At 43.4% G+C, this 12,859-nt stretch overlaps 1 protein-coding gene across 16 annotated transcripts in view; it reads right to left on the reverse strand.

The window, feature by feature from the left end:
* GGNBP2 (gametogenetin binding protein 2) overlaps positions 1-12,859 on the reverse strand; it is an 88,591-nt gene continuing 75,732 nt past the window's right edge. For 10 of the 16 annotated variants that reach the window (XM_070735348.1, XM_070735347.1, XM_070735349.1 and 7 more), the window contains 4 exons: positions 8,847-8,972; positions 5,424-5,569; positions 3,946-4,200; positions 1-1,124 (listed from right to left, as the gene is read on the reverse strand). In XM_070735348.1, coding sequence (XP_070591449.1) covers positions 921-1,124; positions 3,946-4,200; positions 5,424-5,569; positions 8,847-8,972 — 731 coding nt within the window. In that variant the 3' untranslated portion in view covers positions 1-920. Of the gene's footprint in view, positions 1,125-3,945; positions 4,201-5,423; positions 5,570-8,828; positions 8,973-12,859 lie in introns of all 16 variants that reach the window. The other 6 variants (XM_070735336.1, XM_070735340.1, XM_070735341.1 and 3 more) reach the window with 1 other exon arrangement.

Here is a 12,859-nt window from a genome sequence, read left to right on the forward strand (position 1 = left end):
TTTTTTTGGTCTTTTCTTATTTTTTTACTATGCATTTTAATAAATATTTATTTTTTTTAAATTTTGCACATTGCGCTTCCAACATATTACATCCAGAACATCTTTTTTAAATTTTCTTTTTTTGCAAATGGATGTCTACTTTTGTAAAATCTTTTTATATCGAGCTCATTGTCATTTTCTGTACAGAATTATAAGTACAACATTACTTTTTTTTTCCACTAAGCTTTGTTTTTTTAATTCCTGTTTGATAAGTGTCACAGTTAAGAGAAACATTGAATGAAAAGAGGTGGCTTTAAAATTATGATAGTTTTTGCAGGTGGGGAGGAGGGGGGTTGCCGGGCCTGGTCTCAGTTCTCTTGTCCAAAAGTAGAGACCGGGAGGCTGGAAATAAGGAGGGGGGGGAGAGGGGGGAAGAACTAAATGAAAGGGATTAAATTCAATTCCACCAGCCTCCTGCAGAAGAAAGGAGAAAGGGAAGGAGAAAGGGAGGGGAAGAAAGGAAAAAGGAGAAAGAGAGAAGGGAAAGGAAAACGGAGGGGAAGAGGGAAGGAAAGGAGAAAGGGAGGGGAAGAAAGGAAAAAGGAAAAAGAGAGAAGGAAAAGGAAAAGGGAGGGGAAGAGGAAAGGGAAGGAGAAAGGGAAGGAGAAAGGGAAGGGAAGAAAGGAAAAAGGGGAAAGAGAGGAGAAGGGAAAGGAAAAGGGAGGGAAGGAAAGGAGAAAGGAAGGGAATTGGAAAGGAAAAAAGGAAAGACAGAAAGAAAGACAGAAGACCACCGCCTTTTCTTTTTCTTATTTTTTTTTTTTAAAAAGGTACGATTTTGTTTAGTTGCTAAGAGAGAGACGTGTCTCCCGGAGAGAGAAAACGCGCAGTAGTCATTTTCGACAGTTTGAAACTGAAAGACAGAGCTAATTTTATTCGGTTTAGTTTGCTCCAGCTGTGGTCAGCCAACCGCTACACACCGGCCTCTTGTGGTCGTTCAAGCGGCAGTATCTGTTGAACTTCTCCTTCAGGTGCTGCCGGTACCGTTCTCTATTGCTGTAGAAGGATTTGTTGTTGGCCATGAAAGACTGGATCTCATCTTGCGAGATGTATATTTCTTCGTCGGAAGTGCACTCGGACTCATCCTGAAAGAGAGGGGCCAGAAATGCAAGTGGTCCTCGAATTACGACCGTTCGTTTAGCCACCGTTCGGAGTTACGACGGCCCCCCGAAAAGGCGACTTACGACTGTGTTTTCACACTTACGACTCGTTTGCAGTTAAAATGGATCAAAGCCCAGTTTTAAATTTCGGGGGGGGGGTGGAGTGAGTGGGGGCTGAAGTGAATGCAAATGTCATTAAATGAATCCTTTTTTTAAACCAGCAGGTTACTTGCAGGATAGCGATAGCAATTGCAAAGACTTATATACTGCTTCACCATGCTTTAATGTAATTTATTTAATTAAATTTATAGGCCGCCCAACTCCTGCTCTGTCCCTTAATTACACAGATTTCAATACTCATCAAAGTCTTCTGTAACAACTTTTATTCATAACATATTTCATCAACATTTATTTATTTCTCATTTATTAATTGGATTTCTATGCTGCCCCTCTCCGCTCAGGAATTCTGGGAGTTGAAGTCCACAAATCATAGAAGAGCTAACTTTGCCTACCCCTGAACTAGGCCAATGGTAGGCAAAGTTGGCTCTTCTATGACTTGTGGACTTCAACTCCCAGAATTCCTGAGCCTATCATGCTACCTCAGGAATTCTGGGAGTAAAGTCCACATTTCATAGAAGAGCCAACTTTGCCAACACTCACAACAATTCCTGTCAGGCTCTGGGCGTCATACAGGAATATAAAACAATTTAAAAAAAACCCAATAATAAAAATGTTCATCACTTCTACACTGGAGCTAGATGCTACTGCTCAATGACCCCAAGGCTTGCCAGCAAAGCCAGGTTTTTAAGGCTTTCCAGAAAGCCAAGCGGGTGGGGCAGGTAAGTATCTCTGGGGGAAGATGGTTCCAGAGAGCCGGAGCCGCCACAGAGAAGGCCCTACCAGGCAGTCCCACCAGTTGGCACTGTTTGGCTGACGGGACCAGGAGGGGGCCAACCCTGTGGGCTGTAGTCGGCCGCTGGGAAGTATGAGGCAAAAAACGGTTCTGTAAGTAGTCTGGCCCTCTCTAAGCGATTTACAGAGCCAGCCTTTTGCCCCCAACAATCCGGCCTAGTGAAAAGAAGGGCCAGGGGGGACATGATAGCAGTATACAGGTACTTAAGGGGATGCCACGGAGAGGAGGGGGTCACACTATTCTCCAGGGCACCAGTGTGCCAGACGAGGAACAATGGATGGAAGCTGACCAAGGAGAGATTCAACCTGGAAATAAGGAAGAACTTCCTGACGGTCAGAGCGATCAACCAGTGGAACGGCCTGCCAGCGGAGGCTGTGAACGCCCCAACTCTGGACATATTCAAGAGGAGATTGGACTGCCATCTGGCTGGGGAGGTGTAGGATTTCCTGCTTGAGCAGGGGGTTGGACTGGATGACCTGCAAGGTCCCTTTCAACTCTAATTAATTAATTAATCCAGGTCCTCGTTTTACCGATCTCGGAAGGAAGGATGGAAGGCTCAATCAACTTTGAGCTGCTCAGGATCGAACTCCTGGTGGTGAGCAGTGTTGGACTGCAATAACCGAGACCGCCTTCTGCCGCACGAATCCCAGCGACCGGTTAGGTCCCACAAGGTTGGCCTTGTCCGGGTCCCGTCAACGAAACAATGTCGTCTGGTGGGACCCAGGGGAAGAGCCTTCTCTGTGGCAGCCCCGACCCTCTGGTAGCAACTCCCCCCGGAGATTAGGATTGCCCCCACCCTCCTTGCCTTTCGCAAACTCCTTAAAACCCACCTCTGTTGTCAGGCATGGGGAAATTGATTCCCCTGGGCCGGTTCCGCATTACCTATGGTTTGTATGAGATGTAGGATTGGGTTTTTTTTAATATGAAAGGTTTTAAATTGTTTTTAATTATTGGATTTGTACTATTTTGTTGTTGTGAGCCGCTCCGAGTCTCCGGAGAGGGGCGGCATACAAATCTATTTAATTAATTAATTAATTGATTGATTGATTGATTGATTAATTATTGGATTTGTATGCTGCCCCTCTCCGGAGACTCGGAGCGGCTAACAGCAACAATAAAACAATGTACAATAGTAATCTAATACTAAAAACGATTAAAAACCCATTAATATAAAAACCAGACATACATACATGCATACCATGCATAGAATTGTAAAGGCCTAGGGGGAAAGAGGATCTCAATTCCCCCATGCCTGACGGCAGAGGTGGGTTTTAAGAAGCTTACGAAAGGCAAGGAGGGTGGGGGCAATTCTAATCTCTGGGGGGGGAGTAACTAACTAACTAACTAACTAACTAACTAGCTAACTAACTAACAAATAAAACAAATAAAATAAAATAAATAAAAAAATAAATAAATAAAATAAAATAAATAAAATAAATAAAATAAATAAATAAAATAAATAATAAAATAAATAAAATAAAATAAATAAATAAATAAATAAAATAAATAAAATAAATAAATAAAATAAAATAAATAAATAAAACAAATAAAACAAATAAAACAAATAAAACAAATAAAAATAAATAAATAATAAAATAATAAAATAAATAAAATAAATAAAATAAGTAAAATAAATAAAATAAGTAAAATAAGTAAAATAAGTAAAATAAGTAAAATAAATAAATAAAATAAATAAAATAAATAAAATAAATAAAATAAATAAAATAAATAAAATAAATAAAATAAATAAAATAAATAAAATAAATAAATAAAACCGTAGCCATTCCATTCCATTATTCTCTTCTGTGCTGTTCTATTTTCACTTCCCTTCCCTCTTCTTTGGACAACCACGGCCTGGATGACGGAAGAACGACAGTCGCCCTTGAGACTTACCAGGAGTTCCACCAAACTCTTCGTGCCCTTCCCTGATTCGGGAGCAGCTGCTGCCTCGGAGGACTCCGCACACAACAAGGCTGTTTTCCTGTGCTCCAGCCAAGGTACCACGGGGGGCCCAGCCTTTTCTGCGCGGCAACAGATTTCGGCATGGGGGTCTTTGGTCTTGTCTCGGTGGTGGTAGTCTGTGTGCGTGGCAGCCCCCGGCCCCTCTCGGTTACTTGTCTCCACCAGGCAGCTACTCAGCTTATGGATCTGGAAGGGGGAAAATAGCCATAGTGCTTAGACTTATAGACCGCTTTACAATGTTTTACAGCATTCTCTGAGTTGTTTAAAGAGTCAGCATATTGCCCCCAAACAATCTGGGCTCCACATTTTACCCAACTCGGAAGGATGGAAGGCTGAGTCAACTTTGATCCTGCTCAGTCAGGATCGAACTCCTGGCGGTGCGCAAAGTTAGATTGCAATAGCAAACCCAGCGGCCAATTAGGTCCCACAGAGTTGGCCTTCTCCGGGTCCCGTCGACTAAACAATGCCATCTGGCGGAAACTAGGGGAAGAGCCTTCTGTGTGGTGACCCTGGCCCTCTGGAATCAACTTCCCCCGGAGATTTATTTATTTATTTATTTATTGGATTTGTATGCCGCCCCTCTCCGTGGACTCGGGGCGGCTAACAACTGTGGTAAAAACAACATGTGACAATCCAATACTAAAACAACTAAAAATCCTTATTATAAAAACCAGACATACATACTGACATTCCATGCATAAACTGTAGAGGCCCAGGGGGAAAGAACATCTCAATTCCCCCATGCCTGACGGCAGAGGTGGGTTTTAAGGAGCTTACGAAAGGCGAGGAGGGTGGGGGCAATTCTGATCTCTGGAGGGAGTTGGTTCCAGAGGGCTGGGGCCACCACAGAGAAGGCTCTTCCCCCCTGGGTCCTGCCAAACGACATTGTTTAGTTGACGGGACCCGGAGAAGGCCCACTCTGTGGAACCTAATATCTCCTACTCTGTGCTGTGTGCTATTGTTCCGTGCAAAAAACCCCTACTCCCTTGTAGTAAAAAAAGCACGAGTCCCCCGCAGCATCACTCCGCGCCCCCAGTATTTGAGAAACACTGCACCAAGATCTGAACCACAAAAGAAGACATTCCTCTTATCCATTTATCCACAACTCTATCCCACTGCCAACTTTTATTCATAAACTCGGGGCATTAATTTATGGCTAATCCGGTTCCTCATTAACCTCATTGTCTCCTTACAAAAAAAATTAAAAAATAAAATAAAATAATAATGTTTAAAAATCACACTAACAAGGTTGGACAGCTTCTCTCTTAACAATGGGGCTGAATTCTCAGAGCCGTGTAATCGGCTGCCCCCAGACTGGCAGGGGGCCATGGGAAAGACATTCACCGGGAGGAAAAAGGTCAAGGGGACCCTGGCCGACCCCACCATGACCCCCAAATGCCCCCGCTTACGTGCTCAGCTTCGCACTTCTTGTTTTTCTTTTTCTTCTTCTTGTTTTTGCCCTTCGTGTTAGTGTCTTCCGAATTCGCCCAGCACTCCACGCAGCTGTCCCCATCCTCTTCTTTGTCTTCACAACGGTGAATGCACGGATCATCCACTGCGGGAAAGAAGAGGAAGGAAGAGGAGGGGGGCTTGAGACCCTCCCGGAAGCCGGGCCTTCCCGCCCAAACCGTGCTCCGAGGTCGATAAGGGCAACCCTTCCAAGTCGGGATCAAATGGGGAATTAGCACGGACTCATTGTGTAAATGCGAAAGGGCAATTCTCCTGAAATTGCCCTTCGAGCCTTACTTTAATCTTTCCTAGATGTCTACTAATAATAATACTAATAATAGAGGGTGTTGTAATCATAGGTTTATAGGCACTGAAATTTAGGAATGAAATATTACTGGAGAGTGATGTTTTAAGCCTAATGGGTGCTGTATAAAACCTTAATTCTTTCTCTATTGAAAGGAAGCAAGAGTCCAGGCTGAGTAAGCACGTTGCAGGATCCATGACCATGTTGGGAAATACAACAGGAAGAAAACCTATAGCTAACTTCCAAATAAGGAAATATATGCCTTACTCTCAATCACCAGTAAACACACAATCCAGGAAAAGGCAAAGAATGGAGCTTCCGTTAATTACCTATAGGGAAGCCACAAGGGAAGCCTTATATGGTGCATGAGTGAATGGTAGTTGGAGGATGGCTTAATGTATGTGGCGTTCGCGAATTGGTTATTCTGCACCACATGCCAGGAAAAGTGAAATACAATAAAAGGAGCGATCTTGATTTAACAGAGGTCGTCTCATCGAGAAAACTTTCTCTCTGTTGCTTCATTCTGATGTGGCAATCATGGCATCCAGTGCCTCCCTAGAGGTCGACCCACTGAAGGAGGGTTGTATGCCTTCAAGAGGGCTGTAAAAATATTTTACTGACCCCTCGCATCCTGGACATAAACTGTTTCAACTCCTACCCTCAAAACAATGCTGTAGAGAACTGCACACCAAGATAACTAGACATAAGAACAGTTTTCCCCCAGAACGCCATCACTCTGCTAAACAAATAATCCCCTCAATTATTTATTTACTAAGTCTGCACTACTATTACTACTAGTTTTTTTCTCATCATTCCTATCCTCCATCTCCTCCCACTTATGCCTGTAACTTGTTGCATGTATCCTTACGATCTCTATTAATACAGTGTTCCCTCGATTTTCATGGGGGATGCGTTCCGAGACCGCCCGCAAAAGTCGAATTTCCGCGAAGTAGAGATGCGGAAGTAAATACACCATTTTTGGCTATGGACAGTATCACAAGCCTTCCCTTAACACTTTAAACCCCTAAATTACCACTTCCCATTCCCTTAACAACCATTTACTCACCATTATTACTGGTACTCACCATTGAATAAGACACTTGGTGATCCTGATATTTATAAACATAATTATTTATTAACAATAATTAATTTTTTTGTTATTTATTTGCAAAAATTATTAGTTTGGCGATGACGTATGACATCATCGGGCAGGAAAAACCATGGTATAGAAAAAAACCCGCAAAGTATTTTTTAATTAATATTTTTTGAAAAACCGTGGTATAGGCTGTTCGTGAAGTTTGAACCAGCGAAAATCGAGGGAACACTGTATTTGTTTCCTGATGGCTTATTTGTATTCAGTTTGGAATTGAGGAGGAACTTCCTAACAGTGGAACAAGCTTGCCTCCAGAATTTGTGGGGGGCTCCATCGGTGGAGGTTTTTAAGACTCGTCCTGCCCCAGCGCCCCTTTCTGAATTTTTTTTTAATCTTTCTGGGATTTATTTTATTTCCCCCACTTCTATTATTTTTATAAACAACGTAATTGTGTTTTATAAACAATCTAATCTTCTTTCTCTTCCTTTCCACACAATAAGCACCCTGTGAAATGCTAAGAGAGAGTGATTGACCCAAAGTCACCCAGCTGGCTTTCATGGCTAAGGCGGGACTAGAACTCGCTGTCTCCTGTTGATTGGCCCAAAGTCTCACTCAGCTGGCTTTTATGGCTAAGGCGGGACTAGAACTAACAGTCTCCTGGGGATTGGCCCAAAGTCTCGCCCAGCTGGCTTTCATGGCTAAGGCGGGACTAGAACTCACAGTCTCCTGGGGATTGGCCCAGTCTCACCCAGCTGGCTTTCATGGCTAAGGCGGGACTAGAACTAACAGTCTCCTGGGGATTGGCCCAAAGTCTCACCCAGCTGGCTTTCATGGCTAAGGTGGGACTAGAACTCGCTGTCTCCTGGTGATTGGTCCAAAGTCTCACCCAGCTGGCTTTCATGGCTAAGGCGGGACTAGAACTCACAATCTCCTGGTGATTGGCCCAAAGTCTCACCCAGCTGGCTTTCATGGCTAAGGCGGGACTAGAACTCACAATCTCCTGGTGATTGGCCCAAAGTCTCACCCAGCTGGCTTTCATGGCTAAGGCGGGACTAGAACTCACAATCTCCTGGTGATTGGCCCAAAGTCTCACCCAGCTGGCTTTCATGGCTAAGGCAGGACTAGAACTCGCTGTCCACTGGGGATTGGCCCAAAGTCTCACCCAGCTGGCTTTCATGGCTAAGGCGGGACTAGAACTCGCTATCCACTGGGGATTGGCCCAAAGTCTCACCCAGCTGGCTTTCATGGCTAAGGCAGGACTAGAACTCGCTGTCCACTGGTGATTGGCCCAAAGTCTCACCCAGCTGGCTTTCATGGCTAAGGCGGGACTAGAACTCGCTATCCACTGGGGATTGGCCCAACGTCTTACCCAGCTGGCTTTCATGGCTAAGGCGGGACTAGAACTCGCTATCCACTGGGGATTGGCCCAAAGTCTCACCCAGCTGGCTTTCATGGCTAAGGCGGGACTAAAATTCCCAGTCTCTTGGTAATTGGCCCAAAATCATCCAGCTGGCTTTACATAAACCTAATTCTACTCACTCTGCAGCGTGCCTTATTTTCCTTTATGAGAAAAACTCTACTGAAACAATCTGTAAATTTGGCAATTCGACTGAAACAATGGATGTGCCAGGCTAAGTAGGTCAAGAAGAACTGATCAATCCACTAGGATCAATGTTTCCCAACCTTGGCCACTTGAAGATATTTGGACTTCAACTCCCAGAATTCCCCAGCCAGCATTCGCTGGCTGTGGAATTCTGGGAGTTGAAGTCCAAACATCTTCAAATGGCCAAGGTTGGGAAACACTGCACTAGATTAATACAACATCCACATCATGGTCACATTTAGGTGTTAACACTCCTTTAAAACTTTTTTTTCCCTTTTTCTGATGGGCCTTTAAATCTTGACTTCTGGGAGCTATTCCCAGAGGGGTGGGCTGAAAACCAGAAAAAAAAGAGAATCCGCACAAACCTTTTATAGCATTCCTACCATTTTCATCGTGGTTGCAAATTCCTTCGGTGCAAGCGATGTCCGAACCCTCCCGTGAGCCAGTTTCGCTGCCTTCCATGCTGGAAGAATAGCCACAATCGCTGCCATTGCAGTGAGCAGATAAACCTGGGAAGAGATAGAAGAAGCACCGTTCACGCAGGCGGACAAAGAAACAGGCTGGCCTTGTTAAGGCGACTCGACAGGCTGGGAATCCGCTGGGCCTCTAAGACAGGGGTCCACAACAGAGGTGGCTGCCAGCAGGGTCTGACCAGTTCTGGAGAACCGGTAGCGCATTTTTTTTAAAAAAAAAAGTTTTTTTTATTGTTCTCCACATTGAAAAACATACATAACAATACGTAGGGGTCATTCTTTGTCAAGTGGACCAGGTGTGGCTACCAGTTGGCTACCACTGTGTAGGTTTGTATGTTGAGCGACAACATTCTGCTTTGGTCATTATTTATTTATTTTATTTATTTATTTTGTCCAATACACTGAGAGTTTTAGTGGGGATTATATATATGTAGATTGTTCTGAGTTCGGGTTTTGCCCCGTGTAATATTTTGCATGTCTATGCGACGTTTCGGTGAAATCACATTCACCATCATCAGGCTGAAGTTGTAAGCTTCGTGCTGCTGTAAATATATTTACAGCAGCACGAAGCTTACAACTTCAGCCTGATGATGGTGAATGTGATTTCACCGAAACGTCGCATAGACATGCAAAATACTACACGGGGCAAAACCTGAACTCAGAACAATCTACATACATATACCAGTGAAAATCTACGAAAACAAATATATATACACACACACACACACACACAAATAGTAAAATACATGATGATGGTTATAGAGGAGATACTCATAGTAAAATATATCTAAGAAAGAATAGAAGAGAAGTTATAGGAATAGAACATATCAATGAAAGAATAGAAGAAGAGATAGAGGAATAGAAGAAAGGTATAGGAGATATAGGAGAGCAATAGGACAGGGGACGGAAGGCACTCTAGTGCACTTGTACTCGCCCCTTACTGACCTCTTAGGAATCTGGATAGGTCAACCGTAGATAATCTAAGGGTAAAGTGTTGGGGGTTTGGGGATGACACTACGGAGACCGGTAATGAGTTCCACGCTTCGACAACTCAGTTACTGAAGTCATATTTTTTACAGTCAAATTTGGAGTGGTTAATATTAAGTTTAAATCTGTTGTGTGCTCTTGCGTTGTTGTGGTTGAAGCTGAAGTAGTCACCGACAGGCAGGACGTTGCAGCATATGATCTTGTGGGCAATACTTAGATCTTGTTTAAGGCGTCTTAGTTCTAAACTTTCTATGCCCAGGATTGAAAGTCTAGTCTCATAGGGTATTCTATTTCAAGTGGAGGAGTGAAGGGCTCTTCTGGTGAAGTATCTTTGGACATTTTCAAGGGTGTTGATGTCTGAGATGCGATATGGGTTCGAAACAGATGAGCTGTATTCGAGGATGGGTCTGGCAAAAGTGTTGTAAGCTCTTGTAAGCGGTGTGAGATTGCCAGAGCAGAAGCTACGTAGGATTAGGTTTACGTAGCTTCTGCTCTGGCAATCTCACACTGCTTACAAGAGCTTACAAAACTTTTGCCAGACCCAGACATTAGTAACAAATGAGTGATACCAGTAGAAATGTATGAGTAACGTATGGATGAATGTTTTTTTTTATTATTTGGGGTTTAAAATTTTGTATCTCTATTTTATCTTTGTTTGCCACCCTGAGTCCATTTGGAGAAGGACAGCCTACAAATTTAAGTAATAAATAAATAAATGTTTATTTATGTGGGTTTATTTATGTGTATCCTGCCTTTGTTAGTTTTAGAAGTAACCCAAAGTGGCCGCCTGGTTTTTACACTTAAGGAGGGATTAGAACTCAGTCTCCTAATTGAATTTAAACATGCCTGGGATAAACGTATATGCATCCTAAGATAAAATACGGAAAATAGTACAAGGGCAGACTAGATGGACCATGAGGTCTTTTTCTGCCGTCAGAGTTCTATGTTTCTATGACTAGAACTCACAGTCTCCCAGTGATTGGCCCAAAGTCACCTAGCCAGCTCTCATGTCTAAGGCGAGACTAGAACTCCCAATGTTGTGAATAGCCCAAAGTCACTCAGCTGCATTTCATGATGGGAACTAGAACTGCATAGAAACATAGAAGACTGACGGCAGAAAAAGACCTCATGGTCCATCCAGTCTGCCCCTACACCATTTCCTGTATTTTATCTTACAATGGATATATGTTTATCCCGGGCATGTTTAAATTCAGTTACTATGGATTTACCAACCACGTCTGCTGGAAGTTTGTTCCAAGGATCTACTACTCTTTCAGTAAAATAATATTTTCTCACGTTGCTTTTGATCTTTCCCCCAACTAACTTCAGATTGTGTCCCCTTGTTCTTGTGTTCAGTTTCCTATTAAAAACACACTTAATTAAACACACAAGTTAAATGCACACAGCCCGATCTTGATCGGCTTTGAGTTCCACCCAAACTGGAGGGCCACAGGTCCCATAATCCTGCTTTATCGCCATAGCAGCAGGGCTACATCCCACCCTCTGCACAAATTCAGAGATTTTGCTCTCCCCATGGAAGACCTCCCAACGAACCAAAAAGCTTCCTTCTCAGTCTCCGATTCACTGCAGCTTACATCAGCTGAGCACAATGCTTGGACAATCCGATCTTTGATTACCCCAAAACAAAAACAAAAACCAACCCACAAAACATTGTTCCAAACAAACCACAGTCAACATAAACCACAGCTGAGGATTTGGCAGCAACCCTGAATTGCTGCGGTGAGTTGTAATTAAAAACCAAAAGCCTCAACCTTCTTCGCAGCTGTGAAGTGGGAAGGAGCGAAAAGCCACAAATGTTATCATTGTAATTTTCCTTTTTATTTATATTTCTTTCACTTGCCAGAAGCTCACGAGCTTCTTTCTTGAAGTGCTTAGGCACAAAAATGCACAAACGTTAATAATAATAATAATAATAATAATAATAATAATTTATTAGATTTGTATGCCGCCCCTCTCCAAAGACTCAGGGCGGCTCACAGCAGACGATAAAAAACAATATTATACAGGCACAAATCTAATATTAAGAAAAAACTAAAAACCCTATCATAATTAAAAACCAAACAGCACATACATTCCAAACATAAATTATAATAAGCCTGGGGGAAAGGTGTCTCAAATCCCCCATGCCTGGCGGTATAGGTGGGTCTTAAGTAGTTTACGGAAAACAAGGAGGGTGGGGGCAGTTCTAATCTCCGGGGGGAGTTGATTCCAGAGGGCCGGGGCCGCCACAGAGAAGGCTCTTCCCCTGGGGCCCGCCAGACGACATTGTTTAGTCGACAGGACCCGGAGAAGGCCAACTCTGTGGGACCTTATCGGCCGCTGGGATTCGTGCGGTAGCAGGCGGTTCCGGAGGTATTCTGGTCCAATGCCATGTAGGGCTTTAAAGGTCATGACCAACACTTTGAATTGTGACCGCAAACTGATCGGCAGCCAATGCAGGCCACGGAGTGTTAAATAGGATGTTAAGCTTAATGACCAGGCCTGTCAGTGGTTTTTTTGGGGTGGGTGGGTGGGCTAACGGTTCTTTCATTAGGCTATTTATTTGTTTGTTTGTTTGTTTATTAGATTTGTATGCCACCCCTCTCTGTAGACTCGGGGCAGCTCACAGCATACAATGAAACAATTCATAACAAATCTAATAAATTTAAAAAACTTTTTTAAAAACCCCATTATTAAAACAGACATACACACAAACATATCATACATAAATTGTATAGGCCCGGGGGTGAGTGGGTGTGCCTCAATTCCCCCATGCCTGACGGCAGAGGTGAGTTTTAAGGAGTTTACAAAAAGCAAGGAGGATGGGGGCAATCCTAATCTCCGGAGGGATCTGGTTCTAGAGAGTCGGGGCCGCCACAGAGAAGGCTCTTCCCCTTGGACCCGCCAGACGACATTGTTTAGTCGACGGGACCCGG

Source organism: Erythrolamprus reginae, chromosome 1 (assembly GCF_031021105.1).
Source record: "Erythrolamprus reginae isolate rEryReg1 chromosome 1, rEryReg1.hap1, whole genome shotgun sequence".
NCBI lineage: Eukaryota > Metazoa > Chordata > Lepidosauria > Squamata > Dipsadidae > Erythrolamprus > Erythrolamprus reginae.